Consider the following 24,734-nt stretch of genomic DNA (forward strand, 5'->3'; position numbering starts at 1 on the left):
AACTCCAAACACTGCACCATTTCACCTGTCAGTCTCTCTCTGCGTTCTTCCTGCGCAGTGAACAGGTTTCCGAGGTAGTACATAAACTTCTCTACTTCACTTCAGAAAACTGACGGGAACAGGGCTGTCAATCTGCACCTCCACATTCAAACATGGGTAAGGCAGGTAAAGTGTCTTGCTCAATGACACAATGGCAGGTACTTAGTTATTTCATTATTTATTATGCTTAAAATGTGATTTGTTTTTTTTACTGTATTTCATCTTTAATCATTATAATCATTTTCACTGCTGTTCACGGACTCATATATCTTTTCATTGCAGGATTTTTTTTTTCAGTGAGCATAAGTTTACCAATAGAAAACTATGAAGTACTGCATTAAATCCAAAAGAGATAATCATGAGTTCCTTTTGTGTTATGGGTTATATTTAACTTGGCTGTTTCTTGTCCAGTGCCTTCTGTAAGCGCCGCTAACATAGGCTGGCAAACACAGCGCTGGCAGCAGCATCTACATTACAGTCTATAAAAAGACTCCAGTGACTCTCAGGCCAAACAGGAAGTCAATTATTTCTTGTTTATCAAGGAAACACAGCGCAATATGCAGAGATTTGTTTTGGACACAGCTCTGATAGCGTAGGTGAAATCATGTATTTGAATTTAATGTTCTGTTTTTCCTGTCACTGATAATGTGTTGGAGTTTAGTTTTACTTTTTTGTTTTTCTTTTTTTAAGCAGGAAAGATGTTAGTGTAGTATGACGATACACAAGCGTTTAAGTACTGACATGTCAATACTTTAATTAAAATACTAGTGTTACATTAAACAGTAATCATACACTACAATACAAAACACCACAACCAAAACAGTGTAGGATGCTCTATGCTCAGGCAAATATTCTTATGCGTAAGTTTGGTTCTTGTACAAATGATGTAAAGTTGTTATTGTTAAAATCATATTGTTCACCACTGTACACAGCTCACCTCTGGACTAATTATAAAAAAGCCTACAATAACTCTTTACGAATGCTTTTGAGGAGGCCACGATGGACGAGTGTGACTGAAATGTTTGTTGCTGCTCGAGTGAACACTTTGCAAGCTGCACTAAGAATTTTAATGTACAGTTTTATCTGCAGACTGAACAAATCAGACAATGAAATAATGTCACTCATAAATTTGAGATTCAGTGGAATAAGGTATCAGTCCAACATGTGGAGACACTGGTATGGCTGTCTTAAAAACATGAATGTTTATTGTTTTGTATTGTCACTGTCCTTGTCTGTTTTTTAAATGGACCATGAGTCCGAAATAAAGATGATGATGATGATGATGATGATGAATACACTTCTCCTACTATTGGAACAGCAAGGCAGGGCAGTAGACAAGGGACCCAGGGATTTAGGGGCCCAAAATCGGACAATCTTCCTATTAATTTATATTAGAGTGAGGTCCATGTGAGGCGTCATGCCCCAGGCCCTCAAATTTCTGACCTGACTAGAAACATTACAAAACTACAGTTTCCATTGCTATACGTTAGAGAGACATTCCTGTCCCTTTCTGGGAGAAAACAAATTACCCCTCTCATCAACTTTAATGCAATTTAGGGTCAATAAATGTAAGTCATACAGAACTCCTTAGTGTAGATAATAAAAGTAAATACACCAAATCAATATGACTACTCAATACATTACCACTTTGCAGGTCGTTGATCGTGAAAGATACAACCACTTAATTCAGTTAATATGAAAACATGCCCCTTCAGTCTCCCATGTACAAAGTGTACCCCATTTAGACTTTGCCGATAACTCTTAGCCTACATTTCTGTTTTCTTTAGATAGTCCGATTCATTTTTGGTGTAGTTGTTTGTCTCTTGAAGACTCATGAACAATATTATAATTATATCAAGATTTATTTGACAACAAAACCTGTAACCTGCTCCTGGATTACGGTGCAGCATAACAGCATCCCACTGGGCTCTTTTCTTCGTGTGACTTGCAGCCATAATTTTCATCTGACAGGATTTTTTTGTGGACATGGCAGGAGAATGAATTTCAGTGAAGGTTTCTTAGCTTTATTGTTTGTACGCCCAACCACACAGCAACTCTTCGGCATGTCTAACACGAATAAAAAGGGGCGTGGCACAAACAACATGCTCTGTGACATTTGGTGCAATAGGGCAGTGGTTTTTAAAGTTGGATAAATTAATAAAGGTAATTTCACAAGGTAAGTTACAAGTCATATCTATGGATACGTAGATCTTCAGCTTCGCCAGGAACTTTGCATAGTCCACCTTTAACAATCATCCAGTCTCAAATCAGTTCCATAGTTTTAAATAAATGCCCCATGTACAAATACAGATAATGCTCAGGTGTCAGCTGTCAGTCACTCCTCCTCGCTGGTATGCAGACTCCGGCTCTGCTCCGCTACATTCTTGTTTCTCCAGAAGACAATGCCCTGTGCTGACAGAAGAGCTGATCAACTGGCTCCAATCCTGTAAAAGTATGAATGAAGTTTACAGCACAAACCTGCACCTCCCAAATGTACGTCCTATCTGCTCCCAGCCACATCCTCCTGTACTCTCCTGGCTGTGACCTTGGCGTCGCATATCTCCAGCGCACAGACCAAACTTGTGTATATGCATGGGTTTGGTGGAGCGTTTCCAGGCATTTGGATATTCCTGCTCACCTCTACGGCACGTGGCTCTGGTCGGGCTCGCATCTGGAGTGGGCAGAATTTATGTGTGAAATTGAAATGGTGAAAAGTCGCTCTCTGATATTGTGATGTTGTGCGCTGGGTGTATGATGAGGAGTGAGGACAGACGCCTTCCGCAAAGTCAAAATGTCATTCTTAATAATTTCTTTTTCCAAACTAAAGACGTAAATAAAGTCATTCTTATTAGAACTGCATATGACATTCTATTGTGTTTATACAGACGTGACATGGTAATAGTTCTGATTTTATTCATTTATTTAGTGTTTTCTCCAGTTTGTTATTGAAATCTATTCCCATGCCATTAGTTTTTGCTTTTTCAGCGTCTTCTGTGAGACCTTTTTATTTTGGGCCAACTCCTCCTCTGGTTTGGGGACGATCTGCTCCTTCTCAGTGAGGATCATCTCAATTTTGCAGGGAGAGCTCATGTAAGGATTGATGTGGCCGTGGGCGTGGTAGGTAGCCAGGCTGGTGCCACCTAGTGCTCAATTTCATTTCTCTCCAGCGACTAGGTCAGGAATCCCCGGGAAGTGCAAGTTTGGGCACCAGCCAATCAGAGAAGAGTCATTCTGTGTTGTCAACGATTCCCAAGATCATGGATTTAAAGCCGGAACAAAGAGAATGTTTGGTGAATTTCATCAAGGTGAAAGAAGTTATTGCCCTTCTTCCTGCAGGATTTGGGAAAAGCCTAATATACCAGTTAACCCCGTTAGCGGCGCATTACATACATGACTACAAAACAGCAACGATTCAACGATTGGTTAAATGATAAAAAGTACCTGCCTACTGTCGAGGAAACAACTTCTAACACTGCAAGGTCAGACGGTTTCTACGAACTGAAATAAAGTGAAGCTGGCTGATGATTCAAGCTACGTGGTAGGTGCGTCTCTTCATCTTTGAGGCTTTGTTCACTTGAATGTGTTCAGTGACCAAAGAATCCACATCCCGACCTTTGAGTTCAGCATTGCTCTTATTTTACTTATTTGATTTTATTTTTTTCAGTCCTTATACTTGTGGCTTTAATTCCTTTTTAAACATGTTTTTGTTCACTTTGAGATAGGTATTTCACATTTTCTAACTTAAAATATTGTCTATGTTTGGAAAATATACTTAAACTACACCTCCGTTTCCAGTGAAGCGTTTAGACATTGGAGCGCCCTCTACTGTAGGTAGTGGGAATGAACCATTATAAAGTAAACAACGGAAGTCCTTGTTCCCTGTGAATGCTACGTGAATAGAGTCGTGCATTTGTTGTGAACAGACTGATTGTAGAATAGGCATGTGCAAAAATATGGAAATATCGATATATCGTATTGTTCAATGTGATGATACAGTATCGATATCGTGGGCTGCTGCATTGACATCTTGCCAAGAGTATTTTTTGGTGTATTTTACTAAATTATTTTGTTACAGAGCTAGTTTTGTTGCTTGTTCAGAGGAAGGAAACTCTTTTATGTGACACATTTGACATATTCATTGTTTTGATGATTAAAATGTTTGAGTTTCATATTAACTTTGCACAAGAAGTGGTTTAACAAAGACTTTTAGTATCACAGCCATGATTTTGACATTATTTTTATTATCGAATCAATTTGAAATATATCGTATCGAATCAAAAGCTCACTGTATCGAAATATGTATCGTATCATGGCCTATATATCGAGGTATTTATCGTATCGGCAACTTCTTAATGATACCCAACTCTACTGCAGAATGTGTCTGGTGATGGTTCATGAACTTAAAAATTCTATATTGGAAAAGTATATCTGTATATGTGTTGTTTAAATATGATTGCAACATAATTTGAGTATGTCTTTCACCTCTGACAATACTCATTCTACCTAAATGGCAATTAAAGAAAATATTAAGAAGATGTATGGACTTTAAAAACATGAAGAAGCACACTGTATTACCTCCAGACTGGAATTAAACATCTACATTTTTCTTGATTAATCAAAAATGGCAATGAAACACATCTCCGGTTATTAATTTGATTAAAAAAACACAGCATTACATAATTAAAAGCTCACAAATGCCACTTAGCATAAAACAGGACCTTCAAATAATTTCATACATAGTTGTCAGCAAAAGTTTTCACTGCCATTACTGAACAACTTGTGTGGGAAATTACTTGATGAACTTTTTGAACCTTTTTGATAAATAATGGTGATTTGTTTTATTTGAACTGGCACTCACTCTTCATTCATTCCGGTACGACCCTGTACCTGAGTGGAATGCTGGTGCCTTTCACTCTGGGTCGATGTGAACTGCGTGTCAAAAGCTACATTGGAGTCCTTGGAAAGAGCACAGTTCGTCACAATAGGTGCAGTCTGATTCATACCTTTGTCCCTTCAAATTGTCAAATCCAAATGCCCCTCATTGGTATTTAAGAGAACAGGAGATTTCTTAGAGTAAAATAAATTTGGTTCAAACTGGAATCGTTTTTATTTAAAGCTGTACTACGTTACTATGTTAGCCATGTTTGCCAGGAATGTTCCACACAATAACATTAAACGTATCTATTTTTCACTACAGGTATTTTAATTTCTTGCTTAAACATCTTAAAACATTTGTATTGTTCTATGAGCAAGGTCTCCTCTCCACAGATCTGACCGCTGACCAGCAACTTTGTTCTGGTAGTGTCATTTACTTGGAGATAGATGCGTTTAAGGGCATTTTGTTGGACGTTTTAATCAACAGTACTGTATATTCTGAACTATAAATCGCTCCGGAGTATAAGTCGCACCAGCCAAAAAATGTGTAATGAAGAAAAAAAAAACATATATAAGTTGCACCGAACTATAAGTCGCACATTTTGGGGGAAATTTATTCTATAAAATCAGAGACCAGGAACCAACATTTCATCTTGAAAGGCAAGTTATAGTAATAACAACAGAACAGAGAACAACAGACTGTTAACGTCACATATGAACAGTTCTTCAGATAAATATAACATAAACAACAGAACAGAACAAGTTTACCAAACTCTCCATCTCACTCCAAATCACTAAATCTGAGCAACTCCGCAACCCCCAGAGGAAAACAGAGCATTGCTTCCTCTTCTGTGTTCCAGTTAGAATTATTCCGACCTTTCTGAATCCTGACAGGATGGTTTCGGTGTAACTGAAGTTGTCATTTTCAGTAGTACAGAAGTAATGGTGTAATCGACTGACATGATACAGACAGGACAGCGGCTCTTTCTGCAGGAGACATTTGCGAATAGTAGCAGCAGATACTGACACACAAGCCTAGAGCGTCCTCTCGCAGCTGTCAGTGTGAAAATTTTAATATATAAGTCACAGGACCACCCAAAGCATGAAAAAAAGTGTGACCGATAGGCCGAAAAATACAGTAATAGTTCCATGGAGACAAGCAAGTGGCAGAGACTCCATCAGAAAAGTTACACGAGCCTTGTTTCCATTGGTCCACTTTGGAGTAGATTGGTACAGTCTGCAGGTGTCTCCTCCGTCTAAAGTTTGTTTCATTAATAGTCGTGGTTTACTTGTGAAGACAATATATCTAGTCTTGTAGGTATAAAAATAACATAATAATCTCTCATCAAATGCTGACTTCCTTTTGTGATTTGTTTGTATTTCCTGTTACAGCAACAAAAATGATGAGCGGCATAGAAGCTCAGAGAAGTGAAATAAATGCAAAATACCAGTTAGTCTAGACTCAAGGGCGTATTGCAGTTGTGTCCTTAGGCAAAACACCTCACCAACCGTGCCTACAATAAATGTGCATAAGTGTTGGTGGTGCACAGAATGGCACTCTTGCTTCCATAAAACAATGTGGACTGAACAGTATCTTTCAGCATCCAATGTGGTTTTAATTAAAAGCATTATACTAACAAAATATATAAGTGTGCATGACTATCCCATGTTAGTTGCACATAGTTGTTGTTGATGCTGTGACATTGTGACTTACTTCTAATCACTTTTTCCACAACTGCAGTATATTACTTGTTGCAAATGAAGCAGTAAAAAGTACATTCTGAGATGAATATACAAGCTATTTCCCTCAAATTCACCTTTTCAAAATGTAGATGGTAAATTTTTCAATAAAAATGTATTTAAAATCCAATTTTCGTCACTTTCCGCCAATGCTGCCAAATTTCCTTTCATGTTCCCAAATGTGTCTAGGTCTTTTTTTTAATTAAACCTGTGAAATTTTATTTGATTTTAAAGTTTAAACGAGAGTGCAGAAATGCTTCATATTCAACGCGACATTTGAAGGTTGCTCGCAAAGGCAGAATAACATCCAGTCAGTCCAAAGACTCGTCTAACACTTTGCCGTTGCTATAGCTTTAAAACTGTGACAGTGTTCATTTTAATGCTTAATTTTCTCAATTCTCAATAGGTTCGCCAAAAACAACAAACTTCAGATGCTGTTTTTCTGTCAAGTTGTGTTAATTACAAAAAAACAGATGGACCCCAGAAATCTAAAGACGACATACCTTTGACAAATTTGCACAAGAAAGTTCAGATTAAAGCAGACCTGTTACGCAAAATCATCTTTTTTGAACTTTTAACCATGTAAAAATTGTTTCCACTTCTCTAAACTACCCCTAAGTTGTATTTAGTGTGATTCATGGATGTTTTCACCGCTCCTGGAACATGGCCACTGCTCTTTACTCACTTCATTTTCCTATTTTATTTTCTTAACAGGTGACACACATAGGATTCAGCAGCGTTGCGTGGCTATTTTGGTAAAAATGAGAAAAAATTCAGCTACTTGCATGATCTGTGGCTATGCATAGATGGTGCTGACAGCTACATGGCTCTTTGTTGTGATGACATTTACGCTGATGTACTGTAAAGGGGCAAGTGAGAATGTGTCTGGTGATGGTTTATGGACTTTAAAATTATATAAGAAAAGTATAACTGTATATGTGTTCTTTAAATATGACTGCTACATAATTTGAGTATGTCTTTCACCTCTGACAATACTCATTCTACCTCAGTTTCAATTAAAGGAAAGATTAAGAAGATGTATGGACTTAAAAACATGAAGGACCACATTGCATTACCTCCAGACTGGAAATAAACATCTAAATTTTTCTTGATTAATCAAAAATGGCAATGAAACACATCTCTGGTTATGAATTTGATAAAAAACAAAACAAAACACAACATAGCATAATTAAAAGCTCACAAATGCCACCCTTTAACCAACCCCTACGTTGTATTTAGTGCGATTCATTCATGTTTTCACTGCTACTGGAACACGGCCACTGCACTTTACTTACTTCATTCTCCAATTTTATTTTCCAATTTTATTTTATTTTCTTAACAGGTGACACACATAGGATTCAGCAGCGTTGCGTGGCTATTTTGGTACAAAAAAAATCAGCTACTTGCAAACGTGATCTGCGGTTATCCATAGGTGGTGCTGACAGCTACATGGCTCTTTGTTGTGATGACGTTTATGCCGATGTACCATAATAATACGTCACTGTGCAATTTTCCAACCCGGAAGTCAGCAGAGTTGTTTCTTTTATTAAATCTTTCTAAATCAATATTGCAGTTTAAAATGTCCAACATATAATATAATGATCTATGTGTGTAAATAACTATATAGCAAATGCACAATATGACTTCTTTAAAGGGCTCATATTACATATTATTGTTGTAATGTTTCCTCATCTAAAACATACCTGGAGTTGAGCACACTGCATATTTAAGCTGAGCTGTTCTCTCAAACAAAAAAACGCACCTTCACTAGAATCATTTGGATAATTTCAGCCCCAGAATTGCCCATTTGTACTGAACAAAAAGTACAAAAGTTAAACTGTTTACTTGAAAATCACGGCTACATGACATCACAAAGTCGACACACAGACCATTTTGATTTTGGAGATGTAGACAGACTGAATAAAGGATCACTCAAACATGTGTGAATGAAACAAAACACAACTCCAGGTTTGTTTTTGAGGAGGTTTCCACTATAAAATGAGCTCCTTAGACTCCATTTTGTGTAATATAAGAGCTTTAATAACTGTGGAGAGAAAACAAAATCCAACATGCCAGTCTGAAAATTGAACCCTCAACCAAGTAATCAGCATAGATAAATATTCAAAATCCGTGTTACTGAAAAATATATTCAGTTTTGGGGAGTGACAGATGACGAGCAGCATGTGGCATTCACTATAACAACACCGACACCGACACTGACACTGACTGACTCATCCACATACTGAACAAGGCTCATCTTCTTTAAGGTATGGTACACGGTTTCAGCTCAGGGACACTCCGAGCTACAAATGTATACACCAGTGAATGCTAAAATATGACATGCCGTGTTCTACGAGAGGTAATAGGTGCAAATAACAGTCTGGGTAACCTGCAGCTTCAGCAAACAAAGCCTGAGGTTGTGCAGATTGGGCGTGCGGCAGCAGCATTGGAGCAAAGTGGAGGTCTGGATACAAGATTACCAGTTTTTCAGTCCTTCAAGATAGAAATTGCAGGATATAATCTACTTCATACACGCCAATGACTGCTCAGTATAAAATATCACAATCAACCAGAAAAGAACTAAACTGCTATTTATCTCAGGTAAAATAAATTGCATACATTTATTCAAATACAGGTGGTTTTATAGCTCAAAAATACCTAGAAAAACGGGCATTCTCACTGTGAGGCTACATCTACACGATTACGCTCCTGGATTTTAATTTTTTTTTCTTGCGGGTTGAAAAAAATGTGCTTCCATACACGTGTCAAATCAATAAATATTCACGTTCAGATGACAACGGAGCATTGAGTGAAAACGATGTAATACATATGAGCACCTGTATGTGGTGGCGAGTTTCTCTTCTGGTCATGTGGCGATGGCGGGGTCGTGACGTCATCGTTTTCCAAAAGCTGCAGTTTGCTTGTCCACATGACAACGTAACGCCGGCATTTTGAGATTTCTCCACTCTGGAAACCGTTTTCAAAAGACATCATTTTCGCCCACTCAAAACACCGGCTCCATGTGGATGAAAGACCAAAATGAATAAAAACTTCACAGTTTTGACCAAAAAATCTTGTTGTGTGGACACCGCCTGAATGGGGTTGCCTCTCCGCAGATGTGACCTGGTCTCCATGATGATAAAAAGATTTAATGCCAAACTGTGAGAAAAATCCTGCACACCGTTTTACTTGTAAATTGTGAGATTTATTAGGACAAACCGTGCAATGTTTCAGCACTAGGCTTTCATCAGGCAAACAGAATGAGAGCTCAGGTGGGCCATCTTAAATAGGGTGTGGCAAGCACCCAAGGGTGACAGGTCATAAAGAAACAGTGTACCCAAAACACCATAATTAAAAAAAAAAAGACAATCAACATACAGTGTTCTTGAGCTGCTCCGTCTTCTCCAACGCACCCATATCAAGTAACTGATGTGCGAAGTTCTCATTCTTTTTAATGCCAAACTGTGAAACATTCCAGATAAAACAATAACATCAACATGGAGAAAAACAAGTGACGGAAGCTCCACCAGTTACACAATGCGCCTTTAGGAAAAAAAAAAAAAACATTTGAGGAACAATGGCCAAATTTAAGATGACATATAATCTTAAACATCATCTCTGCAGTGTTCCCCTTTCTGCAGTGGTCAGTAGGGATGTAACGATGTCCAAATCTCACGGTACGATATTTATTTCGATATTTTGGAGAGGCTGATATAATTGTAGATAAGACACGTTTCTGCTTTTAAAATACATTGACAAGACTTTGGTGTGAATTATTTCCGTCATAATCCCAAGAATTCAAGTAAAAAACATATTTCTTCATGTTGTCTGCGCTGAAATGAATTATGGGATATGTAGTTCCCTTTGTTTATAAGCTGTTGCTACTATAAAACCATGCATTTAAGCAAAGGAACTTAAACGATATATTGTGACAGCCCACGATATTATTGTGAGACCTTTGACGATACGATATCACGATATTTCGGTTATTGTTACATCCCTAGTGGTCAATATTAATCAAAAGTATGGTCCAAAGAAGTAGCAGTGGTCTCGAAGATAAACTAAGGCACTCTGGTCATAATATTTTGGCTGTAACGAAGTAATGAACTAAACCAGATGACGCTTTGACTAATGCGCTTCTATCTGAGCATATCTTTTCATCCAAAATCAAAACATTAGTTATATCCTTCTGGCAGCCCCGCCGGGATCTTTTTTTTACCCCCTTTGATTTGCAGCCTGTCACTGGAGTTGACAGATGGAGAAACATGGGAAGATGATTTGTTTTTTAATACGGACAAGTAAAAATGATACATAGTTGGTAATGAAAGAGTCTGAATGAGATTTTGAAGATGCTTGCCAGTGCAAAAAATAATAATTATGCCTATGCTTGGAACTGCATAGAGATGTTTTTTTTAAATGAAAATATATGGCTCATTTAGAGCATCTTGCAAGGAAAATGTAACTTAAAGGGTCTGTACCTGATTTCAAACCATGAGTATAGTTTGATCTTTAAACCCTGCCCAATTTTTGCCACTGTGATATTGCACCATGACACAGAAGAAACTGTCTGGGACTCTCCTGACCACCAAGACTTTTTTACATTCTGTTTCAATCTAGAAGAAACTGGAATTGGACCAAAGAGCTTGAAAAATCTCCATCCAAAATTGAAGTGGGAAAACTGTGGCTGTAGTACTTTGAGGCACATGTCTCTTTCTCTCCGGACTATTGAGCGAACCTGAATATAAGCCGCATCAACTAAATTTTAACAAAATTTTTAAATTGTGCATATATAGCCCACACCTGAATATAAGCTGCCATAAGGTGTCCACGTCTTCAAGAACGTTTTCAAGTTCAGGCCGTCTGCTTTTATCGACTCTGAATGTTTTTGTGGTCTTTTTGCATTGAGTCAGTTTGTCACGCGGCCGTCGCCAAAATCTCACCATCGACTCACTGATGCCGAGCTCACGTGCAGCAGCTCTGTTTCCTTCTTCCACAGCCACATCAAGCACCTTAAAATCTGTATCATCTGCATTTCTTCGTGTGTTTTCCATGAGGAGGGTGTGTGTATGAAGCGCAAAATAACTGTTCAAAACACAATCAAACGAGCATCTTCCTCGGCGCATCACCCCCGCGCTCTACTGCTCATGTCTCCTGCAGAAAGAGTCTCTGTCCTGTCTGTATCATGTCAGAGTCTTGGAGGATTTCAGCAGATTTCAGACTCTCTTGGGGGCGGGGCTAGTTCTATCAATCAGGTATGAGTGGATGTCCGGCTACTGAAGTTTGAGATGTTTCTTCTCGTCATTTACGCATCCGGGTAAGACGTATCCCCCTCACTAATGTTAATTTAGCATCATGACTTATTTTATCACACGGCAATAAACTGTTTGAGTGCACTGACAATATCACTAGTTCTTGTAGGCAACTTCATGTAACCCCTAGATCCATGTGCACTCAGGCGCAGGTTTCAAAGTGTGAGAAATAAGTAGCGGCTCATGGTCCTGAATTTACAGTATACATTTTTTTCCTGATAAGTCAAAAAAAATCCACGCTGTTTCTCAATCCTTTATGTTGTTTTGTCTCTTTTTTTAAAGTCTATGCAGCCATGTTCGTTTCTGATGCGAACTGAATTTATTTCGGTCACATATATTCTGACATTATTCCACAGACAGTCATATTTAATGTACACAAACTAAAAAGGTGTAGCTGAAGCTTGAGCTTATTATGCCTTTACACTTTATTCCTTTGTCAGAGCGTCATTTTGACACCAGTTCACATTCATAAAAACATCAAGAGGAAACTAACAAAACAGTAACAGTACAACAAAGTACTAGAGCACAAACTAGGTATTATAATTCATGTATCTGTCCAGAGTTAAACAACTTCTTTATAAAATGCAAGAGAGGGGTGCACAATTTTAGTTTTTCTGTGCAGTTGTTCCAGAGCTCCACTACTTTAACAGATAAACTAAAATTCATAATGTTTGTTCTGATTTTATTTTTGATAAACGTGGCCGTACCTCTGAGCTTATATTGGCTATTTCGGATTTTAAACATATTCTGTAATGATTTTGACAAGAGAGTTTGAAGGTTTATAAATAATGCATTGGTTGGATCATTATAAACTGATAATGTGTTTGCTCTTATTGCCTTTTTTGCAAACCAAAGATTGGATTTGTATTATTCTTATATGTATTGCCCCAAATATCAACACAGTAGGTTTTGCTGGACATTATCAGTGAGTTCCATATAATAAAAAGACTGTTTTTATTTAAGATATATCTATATTTATGTGTGATTTCCAGTTTAAATTATGGTCTATAGTTACTCCTAAAAACAAACAGAGCATGCGTCTCTCTGATTGGACAAGAAATAGCTCCAGATCCACTCGTCTTTGTAAAGTTTTGTCAAAGCGTGTGGTTCTGGCTGACCAGGTTAGTCCGTGACAGTGTTACGCAGTTGGTTTCCCATGATTCTTAGTAACAATGTGCCTGATTGGATAAAAAAGGGTGACCTTGGCCGCAGCTTCTGTATTAGTTATCACCCAAGAAAATGCTATATAAAATGAACAGATTATATTTTAGTCATTCTTTTTTTTCCATCTTTTACCATTCAGTGCATGATGGAAAGGACATTTGGGATAAATTTAAATCAGGTACAGACAGTTTAAACAATGGTACATTTTCTCAGTCAGAAGGAACTCATAATATAATGGTCTGTAATCAGATCTTTTTATTTGTGTTTTTATTTTAAACATCTACCGTATTTTTCGACTATAAGTCGCACTTTTTTTCATGGTTTTGGTGGTCCTGTGATTTATACTCCAGTGCGACTTATGTATTCAAATTTTCACACTGAAGCTGCAAGAGGGCGCTCGAGGCTCTGCTACTCCTGTTACTCCTGTACCACTGTCACTTCGCACTCTACTGCGCACGTGGTAGAAATAGCTGCTGCCTCACTGCAAATAGTGAAATATTCAGTCTGAAACGGTAATCGAGCAGCAAAAAGAAAGTTTGGAGCGAGCGAAAAACTTGTGAGGGACTGGCGAAAAGTGTGGATGGAGAACACAACTTCATGGCAACCGGACAGGTGCACCATGCAACTTTCCTGAAGTCACTGGATGAATCGACAAAGCCTGAACTTCAATGACAATTGAAACCATCCTGTCAGGATTCAGTAAGGCTGGAATAATTCTAACTGGAACTGATGCTGAGTCTGACGACAGCTACGCAGAAGAGGAAGCGGCGCTCTGTTTACGTCGATGGATCTACGGTTTATCTCCAGAGGTTGCGCAGAAGTGACACCGAGGATGAAAGAATTCAATGGATTTAGTGATTTGGAGTGAGATAGAGAGTTTGGTAAACTTCTGTTATGTTATTTATGCTATAATTATCTGAATAACTGTTCTTATACGTTAACATATTAACAGTTAACATTCTGTTGTTATTACTATAACTTGCCTTTCAAGATGAAATGTCGGTTCCTGGTCTCTGATTTTACAAAATACATTTCCCCAAATAGTGCGACTTATATATGTTTTTTTTCTTCTTCATTGCGCATTTTTTGGCTGGTGCAACTTATACTCCAGAGTGACTTATAGTCCGGAAAATACGGTATATATAAATTAGAGATTAAACAAGTTACCTGAAAATGTAAATCACATATTTATTCTCATTATGGAGTCAGATACTTCAACCATATGAGTGCTAACTACTCTGCCACGACACACACCTATAGTCACTGATTGTGTATATCAGTTGGAAATAGCAAAAAGTCCTGCAGTCAAGTCATTCTCTAATGTGAGGTATGCGAATCCAAAACAACACGCACTTGCTGGTATGTTTTGTTTGTTTTGTCACACCACAGTCAAGAAATTCTCTTATAGAAGCAGCTTTCAAAACAGGCGAGGAACCACAGGTGCAAAGCAGAATGAATAAAGTCTGTGCAAATGTATGAAAAACAAAACATGTCTCCCTTTTTGGCATTGCTGACATATATAAGATCAACACGTCAAAGTTTCTCTTGTCAATAAAGTTGTCCATCAAAATCCACTTTTTTGACTATAGAAAGAAACACTATGTACCTTTTCACACTGATATTAAACTTATCTTGAGTCACTTTTCCACAGATCTGACTTGTAACTCATGACCTATATTAGTATCTATGGAGATGATATGTTTTTAAACTGTGGAAAATCTCAGGCAAAGGATTTACATACAACAGCTGAATGACTGGAATGACTCAGGTTTAGGTACTTTACTAATCCTAACCCCTTAATTAACTAAATACTTACTAAGCCTGAAGTATTTTTGCCGTCCGTTTAGTATTTGTTCATGCTTCATTAAGTGATTAAGGTGCAGGTATTAAAAAGCGGTACCCAACTGTAATGTCAAGGTGAACTGGATGTTAGAAAATCATTTAAGCAGTGACAAACAATCAATGTGCTTTCTAAATCATTGTTTCCCAAAGAGTGGGTCGCAAGAGATTTTTTTTTTTGGGTCGCCTTGTCACGATCTGCATGTAGGTCTGTAATTTATTTTATTGCTGGTTCAATGACTGTTTTTCATTGTTTAAAAGTTGAGTAATACTATTTGTTCAGAGAGACACAATCACTCTGGCCTGATTCATCAACCGTCTGCATTAGAATTTGTTCGCTCGAGGGTGGACGGGCACTTTTTTTCATTTAACCAATTGCTGCTATTTGGTCGTGACGTATGTAATGCGCCGCTAATGGAGCTAACTTGTATATTAAGCTTTTCCCAAATCCCGTAGGAAGAAGGGTGTTAACGTCTTTCCCCTTGATAAAATTCACCAAACATTCTCTTTGTTCCGGCTTTAACTCTTTCCCCCTTGGACGCCAACTAGGAACAACCCTTACATATACTACAGGTGCTACCCATAGAGCATAAAACAGACTTCCACGAGTGATTATAAATGATTTTCACACTCATGAACTTAATTGAAACACAGACATATTTGGTATCTCTGGAAACCTTAGACTCTGAACTTTTCATTTATGGATGTTTAAATGTGATTCAACTCATTTACAGGTTGATAACAGCTCACTGAAAATGAGAGTTTACCTGGTCATGTTTTTTTTTTACTTATTCAATTCATTCAGCTTATTATAATATAATAATAAAACTTTTCCCCGTCAGTGGGTGTCCAGTATTTGTCGTCTTGGTTACTTTCTCGTGTGCAGAGCTCCACATAAGCGTTTGTTTCTGTAGCGATTCTGTTATACATCACATCTTGGAAAAAAAGACAAATATTTCAAAGGACTAACCTGAGCAACATCCAGATTTTGGGGCAATTTTGGTTCATAATCGAGTATAAAGTCCTGGATAGTCTGTTTGGATATCACAGGGCTCCATACAGTCTCATCACCGGCATTCTCACCTTTGTAAGTTTCACTCTCTGAAAGTCCATCACTGTCGCTGGTTTCCACTTTATAATCAACTTCATCATCACTTTGAAATCTATAAAAGTCACTTTCTCTAAACTTACCCATAAAATACACCCGCTGCGCCGCCGCAATCTTTCCATTGCTCATGTTTTGTGTTGTGTTTTTTTCCGGAAGCTACAATCGTCACTACTTCAATTAACTAAGAAAGAGTTAAATCCTCGATCTCGACAGAATATATGTCTCTTCGCTGATTGGCTGGTGCCTGAACTTGCACTTCTGGGATTCTTGCAAACCGTCTAGCGTATTTTGATTCCTGATCTAGTCATTGGAGAGAAATGAAGTTAACTGGAGGCACTAGATGGCGCCAGCCTGGCTATGATCACTCAGTCAACAATAAAATATCCTCATCAATGTTCAATAATGGTCAAATCCACCTTTATTTTGATTTATGAATAATGTTTATTGACTTGGGTCGCGAAGGTTTGGGTCCACAGAAAAAAATTTGGGAAACACTTGTAAATCATTTCCAGTCATTCTTATGTTTCTAACTGGCTACAAACTTTTCTCTATAAATGAAAAAATAAATGATTCAAACTTTTTCTGGCTCTAAATCCTGATGACTGTGCACTTCTAATTCGTGCTGCTCCACTTTCAGATTTGCACAGGACCATAGTTTTTGTCTAATGTCCAGCTGAAGTACTTTTGTGGCTCAGTTTGGCTTGTTCTGCGCTCTTTTGAGTCACTGTTATGAACTCGGCGTACAAATGGACCAGTGTCCCCTCTGGCCTTTGTTGTATAGAACGTGGATGTGTTTAGGACGCCTTTCGGAGCAGGGTCAGGCCTGAGCGCAGGGGCCCCGTGGAGCTTCCCACATATAAATATTTGTGTGTCAACGCTGTGTGAAAGGGCCAATAGATCTGTCATGGAGCTTGTGTCAAAGCAATGGATGGATTTATCTTAAACTAAGCAGTTTAGTTTGTAAAAATACGATTACTACTTACTTTTTTATTACAGAACTGAAAGAATAGCTCAGAATATCTTTGTTTCCTGTTTCCTAACTCTAAAGTATGTCAGAGTTGTTAGTACTTTTACTATTGACTGTAATAAAAAAAAAATACAAATACAACATTTAATACTAAATTAAGGAGTATATTTTAAATAGATCATCTTATTTAATTTTTTTTATTAGCTTTATTTGCTCTGTCGTAAAGCTTTTTCTATATACCGTATTTTCTGGGCTATAGGTCGCGCTCTTAAGCCTCCAACCCCATCAAAAAACGACTACGCGCCCCACAATCCAGAGTACCCTATACACGAATCCACTCGGGCGTTCAGTAAACTACAAAGCCGCACCACCGGCCGCGCACGCAAACACACACGGAGCAGACAGCGACTGCGCAGCGACGAACACCTACAGCCACACTCATGACTCCACACCGACGAGGAACGGAACGGAGGAACGAACCAAAAAAGTGAGTGCAATGTGCCACTTCTAGACACAACTGAACAACTGAGTCACTGCGAACACGCCAACAATCCGTTGGTCCCAGACAGCACCCTCCCTACACGCCACAACTGAACAAAGCCCAGAGTCACCGTGAACGCTCCAAACAAAGTCCCACTGACCCATCCAACTGTTGTGTTTCGTTTAAAGTCCAGTGCGGTTTATTTGTGAAAAAGGTTCAAAAATAGACCATTTAATGACAGTGCGCCTTATAATCCAGAGCACTTTATAGTGCAGAAAATACGGTATTTATGTTACGTTGAGTCAACATAACACAATTAAGTGGAAAAAACTTACTTAACTAACTTTTCTAGAAGAAGCATTTCCTTTGAATATAGGGATGTAACGATAATCTAATCTCTTGATACGGTATTTTCACGATATATATCCCACAGTACGATATTTATTGTGATATTTTGTAGAGGTGAACAAAATTGTGAAAATGCGATATTTTCCTTTTTTAAAATGCCTTTACAAAACTTTTGTTCTGTCATAAACCAAAGATTTAAGATCTAAACATGCTTAAAAATTATGACTATTATTATTATTATTTGTATTATTTTTCATGTAGTCTGCACTGTAATGGAGCAAAGGATCATGGTATATGTAGTTCACTTAGTTTTGTTTAGCTATTGCTGCCCCAAAACAATAAATTTAATTTTAATTCGACATACTGTGATGGTCCCCAGTGTTATTATAAGACTTTTGATGATACGATATCACAATATTTCAGATATTGTTACATCCCTATTTGAATAACAAGCTACAAGCAGGTTTCAAGTTTTATTCCCAGACTTTGAGGGGCCTTTCTGTAAGGAATTTTCATCTGCACATTGTGTCTGCAGAAGCTTCTTGGATTCTCCGCTGTGTTCCTCCGTCATCTAAAAACTTGTACCATATCCTCCAGCTAATTACTCCCAACCAAAGTCATGTCTGAAGATCTGGAGAAGAATCTTTCTCCCAGTGCTCCTCACAGATTGAAAAATAAAGTTTCTCTCACCTCCATATAGGAAATTTTGAAGTAAAAAAAGTACTTACGTTCCTTATTAGATCCTTTATTTTATATTATATTGACTATGGTGTTTTATGTTCCACCAGGTGATGGTTCTGAGGTTTCATCGTGTTCTTGTTCTGTTTGTCACATCTTTGTTAATGTTTGGATTTGAAACTCTTAATTGATTTATACAAAAATAAAGGAAAACTATTTATTTCATTGCCACTGAGCTGCTGCGTTTTGAACACCTCTGAAGGCTGCACTGAATTGTCCAAATGAGACTTATTGTCTGAATGTCAAGTTTGGCAAAATACACTGTGCCGTTCTCTATAGTAACTTTTATTTTTTTCTATTGATGCTTGTGCAGTTCAACTTTTGCACAAAAACACTCACCCTTTGCTTTGCTGCGACTGCCAAGGATTTCCATTCAAAAGTGTCTGGCTTATTTAAACTGTAGCCTATGTGATGAAATGCTGAAGGATAATCAACCTGGTTATTTGCAAAGATTTCGCAAAGAATATTACAAAATTGTAGTTGTTCTCGGGAATCTCACTGGTATTAAAATTTGTTTCGGGAAAGATAAATAAATAAACAAATTACTTATTGCGTGAATGTAGTTAGATACCTCAAAAAGTCAATGTTTTGTGGTAAGGCATTTTCTCACTGACTGATCTCTAACAGTGAGAGATACAGGACGACATTTATACCGTATTTTATACAACTGTACAACAACTTACCATATTTTTCGGACTATAAGATGCTCCGGAGTATAAGTTGCACCAGCCAAAAGATGTGTAATGAAGAAGAAAAAAAGGTCTATCGTCGCACCGGACTATGAGTCACACTTTTTGGGGGAAATTTATTTTATAAAATTAGAGATCAGGAACTGACATTTTATCTTGAAAGGCAAGTAAACTCCGGATGTAAATGGAGCGCTCCTTCCTCTTCTGCGTATCTGTCGTCAGACTCAGCATCAGTTCCAGTTAGAATTATTCTGGCCTTTCTGAATCCCGACAGGATGGTTTCTGTTGTCACTGAAGTCCAGGCTTTGTCAATCCATTGCATCCTCCCAGTTGTCACAAGTTTCTCGCTTACTCCAAACCTTCTTTCTGCTGCTTGATTACCGTTTTTGGCTGCATATTTCGCTACCTGCAGCTTGTAATCTGCAAAATATGATTTTCTTTTCAGTGGCATTTGTGTTCAGTCTTCTTAGTTGTCTTAATAAGTTTGTTTAAGTTTTAAATTTTCAGTGGTAAAGAAGTAATGGTGTGATCGACTGACATGATACAGACAGGACAGAGGCTCTTTCTGCAGGAGACATGTGCAGTAGAGCCACGTGACAGTGGTACAGGAGTAACAGGAGCAGCAAACACCTTCAGTGTGAAAATTTTAATATAAAAGTCACACCAGAGTATAAGTCACAGGACCACCCAAGCCATGAAAAAAAGTGTGATGTATAGTCTGATAAATATGATACTCTTATGTAAACGATAACAATGTTTCCTGTCAACCATCATGTCATCTTTGCAGTTTTTCTTATGACCTCTTGTGTATAGGTGAAATATATTGTTCTTACTTTATTTCCATATTTTAGTTTTACTTGTTCATATACATTTATATATTTTTTTCTTTATTTGACACCAGTCTCTTGCTGTTTTTGCTACTTATTTAGAATGTATTATTATCATTTATATATTTTCTTCTCATCATATATTGTGATGTGTGAGCTAATGTGTCCAAGCCTTTGTGGATCAATAAAGTTCATCTAAGTCTAAGTCTAGAAAAGTGGGGATCTTCTCACGGGGCCCCAAGCTGCACCCCCACACTGTGACATCATCAGTGGCCTCGGCTCCCTCTCGTCTGAAATACAGCACGGACCATTTGCTGTGACATCTCTGCAGGAAACCTCTTAAAGGGGGCCCCCGGGTTACACCACTCTGCCCTCATAATGTGGGTTAAGTATTCACTCTGTTTTTATAGGTTTCTTAAGAAGCTTTCCAGTTTTGTATTCTGATGTGATATTTTAAAATTTTGACATAACCTAGTAGTAATAAGTTTACTCAACATTGTAAACATTGTAATAAAGTTAAATTCATGTCTACACTACCACTACTGTTCTTCACATTTTTGTGTATGTCACTTAAGTCAACAAAAAGCATGCATCTGTGGTTATTTGATGCTAATCCCTGCATTTTTATATTATAGTGGTATACTTATTATACTAGTATTTATATATAGTACTTTTTATGCATTTTATTTGACATATTTTGGAATATTTTGCGCTTTTAACTTGTTAATGATCTATCTCACTGATGCATTATTTATTTATTTTTTGTTTAATAAGAATGTTATCGTTATAATTATTTATTCCTGTTAGATTTAGACTTAGACAAACTTTATTGATCCACAAGAGAAATTATTTGGACACAGTAATTCACAATCACAATATCACAATACAATATAATAACAAAGAGCAAAAATATAAATGGTAATAAATTCTAAATAAGTAGCAAAAAAGATTGCATGTATATGTACAAGTCAAAATAAAATAAAAAAATAAGTAATAAAATATAAAATCTCAGCTTTATACAAGAGGTCATAGGAAGACAGTGCAACAATGATTATTTATTTATTTATTTATTATAGTACTTTTTATGCATTATTTGACATATTTTAGAATATTATTAATGATCTATCCAACTGGTGCATTATTTATTTTTTAATTTAATAAGAATGCTATTGTTATAATTATTTATTCGTGTTATGTTTATTATATGGCAATGTTATAATTGTTATTGTAAAAAGACTCCAATGTAACTTTGTCTCATGACCCTTCCGTTGTGAGCCCTTAATTAAAAGTATCATGAACTATTTGCTTCTTTTTTTTTTTTCTTTTTTTAAATCAACTTCAATCAATCAAATCAAGACTATATGCTGTTTTAGGCCCTAGTTGTTTATTTTGACTTAACTGAGTCATTAAATGCAAAGTAAGAAGGTATGGTCCACGATGTAAACTAGACTGTCTAATATTTATTGTAGATGTACCTATATGTTTTGTTTTTTGTTTTTTTTAATGAACATCAGTCGATCAATCACCAGTTAAAGGGACATTGAGCGGATTGACAAACTGATCTGTAAAGCTGGTCACGTGATCGACTGTGAGCTGGAGACATTTGCCACAGTGAGGGACAGGAGGACACTGGACAAACTGCTCTCCATCATGGACACTCACACTGCTCACCCACCGCACCGGACTATAGAGGGACAGATAATACTCCCTACAACTGTACAGCAACTCATACAATGCACCAGACTATAGAGGGACAGATAATACTCCCTACAACTGTACAACAACTCACCACTGCACCAGACTTATAGAGGACAGATAATACTCCCTACAACTGTACAACAACTCACCACTGCACCAGATATATAGAGGGACAGATAATACTCCCTACAACTGTACAACAACTCACCACTGCACCAGAATATATAGAGGGACAGATAATACTCCCTACAACTGTACAAACAACTCACCACTGCACCAGACTATAGAGGGACAGATAATACTCCCTACAACTGTACAACAACTCAACAACTGCACCAGACTATAGAGGGACAGATAATACTCCCTACAACTGCACAACAGCTCACCCACTGCTCAGGACTACAGAGGGACAGATAATACTCCCTACAACTGTACAACAGCTCCCACACTGCACCAGACTATAGAGGGACAGATAATACTCCCTACAACTGTACAACAGCTCGCACACTGCACCAGACTATAGAGGGACAGATAATACTCCCTACAACTGTACAACAGCTCGCACACTGCACCAGACTATAGAGGGACAGATAATACTCCCTACAACTGTACAACAACTCACACACTGCACCAGACTATAGAGGGACAGATAATACTCCCTACAACTGTACAACAACTCCCACACTGCACCAGACTATAGAGGGACAGATAATACTCCCTACAACTGTACAACAACTCACCCACTGCAACAGACTATAGAGGGACAGATAATACTCCCTACAACTGTACAACAAACTCACCACTGCACCAGACTATAGAGGGACAGATAATACTCCCTACAACTGTACAACAAGTCACTCACTGCACCAGAATATATAGAGGGACAGATAATACTCCCTACAACTGTACAACAACTCACACACTGCACCAGACTATAGAGGGACAGATAATACTCCCTACAACTGTACAACAACTCACACACTGTACCAGACTATAGAGGGACAGAGGAGCTCATTCTCCAACAGCCTACTACAGCTTCACTCAAACAGATACAGGACTACATTCATACTATAATACTCCCTACAACTCTATAACAACTCACTCTTATGTAACAGATAATGCTCCCTACAACTGTACAACAACTCACCCTTATGTCATGAACAATCCTATGTCCTGTCAATCATCATATCACTGTTTAACCTCTGACCTCTTGTATAAAGCTGTGATTTTATATTTTATTACTTATTTTTCTATTTTATTTTGACTTTGTACATTTACATTTATATAATTACACTACAAAAAACAAAGTTTAGTCAAATTAAGACGACTTGGATTAAGAAAGTTTTATCATGATTTGAGTAAATTTCACTTGACAAGTAAAATGATCTGCCAGTGGAATAAGACTTTTTGTCTTTTTGCATCTTGGTTCACTGAAAATAAGAAAAACAACTATTTTTGCACTTAAAATATGAAAAAAGAAATTGAATATTGCTTGAATTTAAAAAAAGCACACTTAATCCATGGGTAGATAATTTTACTTGTGAAGTTGAATCTACTCAAATAAAGTCAAATGTTCTTAATTTAAGTCATTTTTAAACTTAGATATTGTTTTTTTTTTTTTCCAGTGTATGCCTTATTTGATACTTGTCTCTTGTTATGAGTTCAACACAATAGGCTGTTTTAGGCCCTAGTTTTAGATTTAGACTTAATTGAGTCATTAAATGTAAAGTAAAAAAAAAAAAAGAAAAAAAGTATGGGCCACGATATAAGCTAGACTGTCTAATATTTATCTTAAACGTACCTATATGTTTTTCCTTTTTTTTTTTTTTTTTTTTTTTTTTTTTTTCAATCAAGCTCGTGCCTGCTGACGTCACAGTTTCGCTCGCGCTGTGGCTGCTCGAGCGCTCTCCGTGCTTCAGTCTCGCGCTGTGCTCACTCCTGTCCTTATCCCGGTGTGTGCCACTTTCTACCCTCCGCCTCCGTCCGACTGTCCGCGGGCAAACGAGCCGCCCGACACCCGCCAGCACACCGGACCGAAGCCTCGAGAGCATGGGGACCGCGCTTTTACCGTCGCTGGAGGACTAACTACCAAAACAAACTTCTATTTCCAGCGATTCACGGCGAGAGGACGGGGCTGAGAGACCGGAGAAAGTCGCCGGGTTGAAACTTTTACGCAGCGATTCAAACATGGATACACTTTTCGTTTTTCTTGGACTTGTCTTTTTTCTCTTCTCCGCGCCGGTGTCAGCTCAAATTCCAACAGGTAAGAGCTGCGTACTTCAAAATGTTGCTTTTGTTTCGTGGGGAAAAAAAGTTGGTTCGACGTTACGTGCATCCTCGTAAAGCTTTAATTTTCACAGCTTTGCCAACGTGGACGTACGCAAAGTTAATCCACTTGCTGTGAATGCTTAACTAACCCTTATTAATGCATTTTAGGTGGTTTAATCGTGCTCAAAAGGCGTGAAAGGTGTTTTGCCACGACTCGTATTCCGTAGCCTGTGGAGGGTCGTCGGTTTCTCTTTGAACTCGCAAGGTTTACGAAGTTGTCCAGCGATAAATAAAGCTTTTTTCACGCTTTTACGCGCTAAAAAGTTGGCATTTTGCAGCTTTGTATTGAGGAATTCTGTGGTTTGCCTCTTAGTGAACTTTGCAAAGAATCTTTTTATTTGCTTTACGCTCTCAGTGAACGATAGGAAGCTGGTATTGTTACCTCACCTCAACTTCAGGAGGCATTTGCATTTAAAAAGGTTAAAGTGGGTTAACTGTGCTTTCCTCGTCCCTTTCTTCGTAAAAAGTGTGATATCGTTGCGCGCCAGGTAGTGAGGTCGACGAACTGTCATAAACTTGTAAAACGACCTCCATTGATTGCTAGTGTAGTGTGGATTTCTTGGTTTTACGCACGATGACCTGCT

The 24,734-nt window shown here is 37.8% G+C and overlaps 1 protein-coding gene across 1 annotated transcript in view; it reads left to right on the plus strand.

The window, feature by feature from the left end:
- The first annotated feature begins 23,759 nt into the window (after nucleotides 1-23,759).
- LOC110156273 (protein tyrosine phosphatase receptor type K) overlaps nucleotides 23,760-24,734 on the plus strand; it is a 163,575-nt gene continuing 162,600 nt past the window's right edge. Inside the window, 1 exon segment of the mRNA XM_055149438.1 lies at nucleotides 23,760-24,085. Within this exon segment, the coding sequence (XP_055005413.1) occupies nucleotides 24,010-24,085 (76 nt within the window). The 5' untranslated portion in view covers nucleotides 23,760-24,009.

Source organism: Boleophthalmus pectinirostris, unplaced genomic scaffold (genome assembly GCF_026225935.1).
Source record: "Boleophthalmus pectinirostris isolate CB_2022bp ecotype Guang Dong unplaced genomic scaffold, ASM2622593v1 HiC_scaffold_13, whole genome shotgun sequence".
Lineage (NCBI taxonomy): Eukaryota > Metazoa > Chordata > Actinopteri > Gobiiformes > Gobiidae > Boleophthalmus > Boleophthalmus pectinirostris.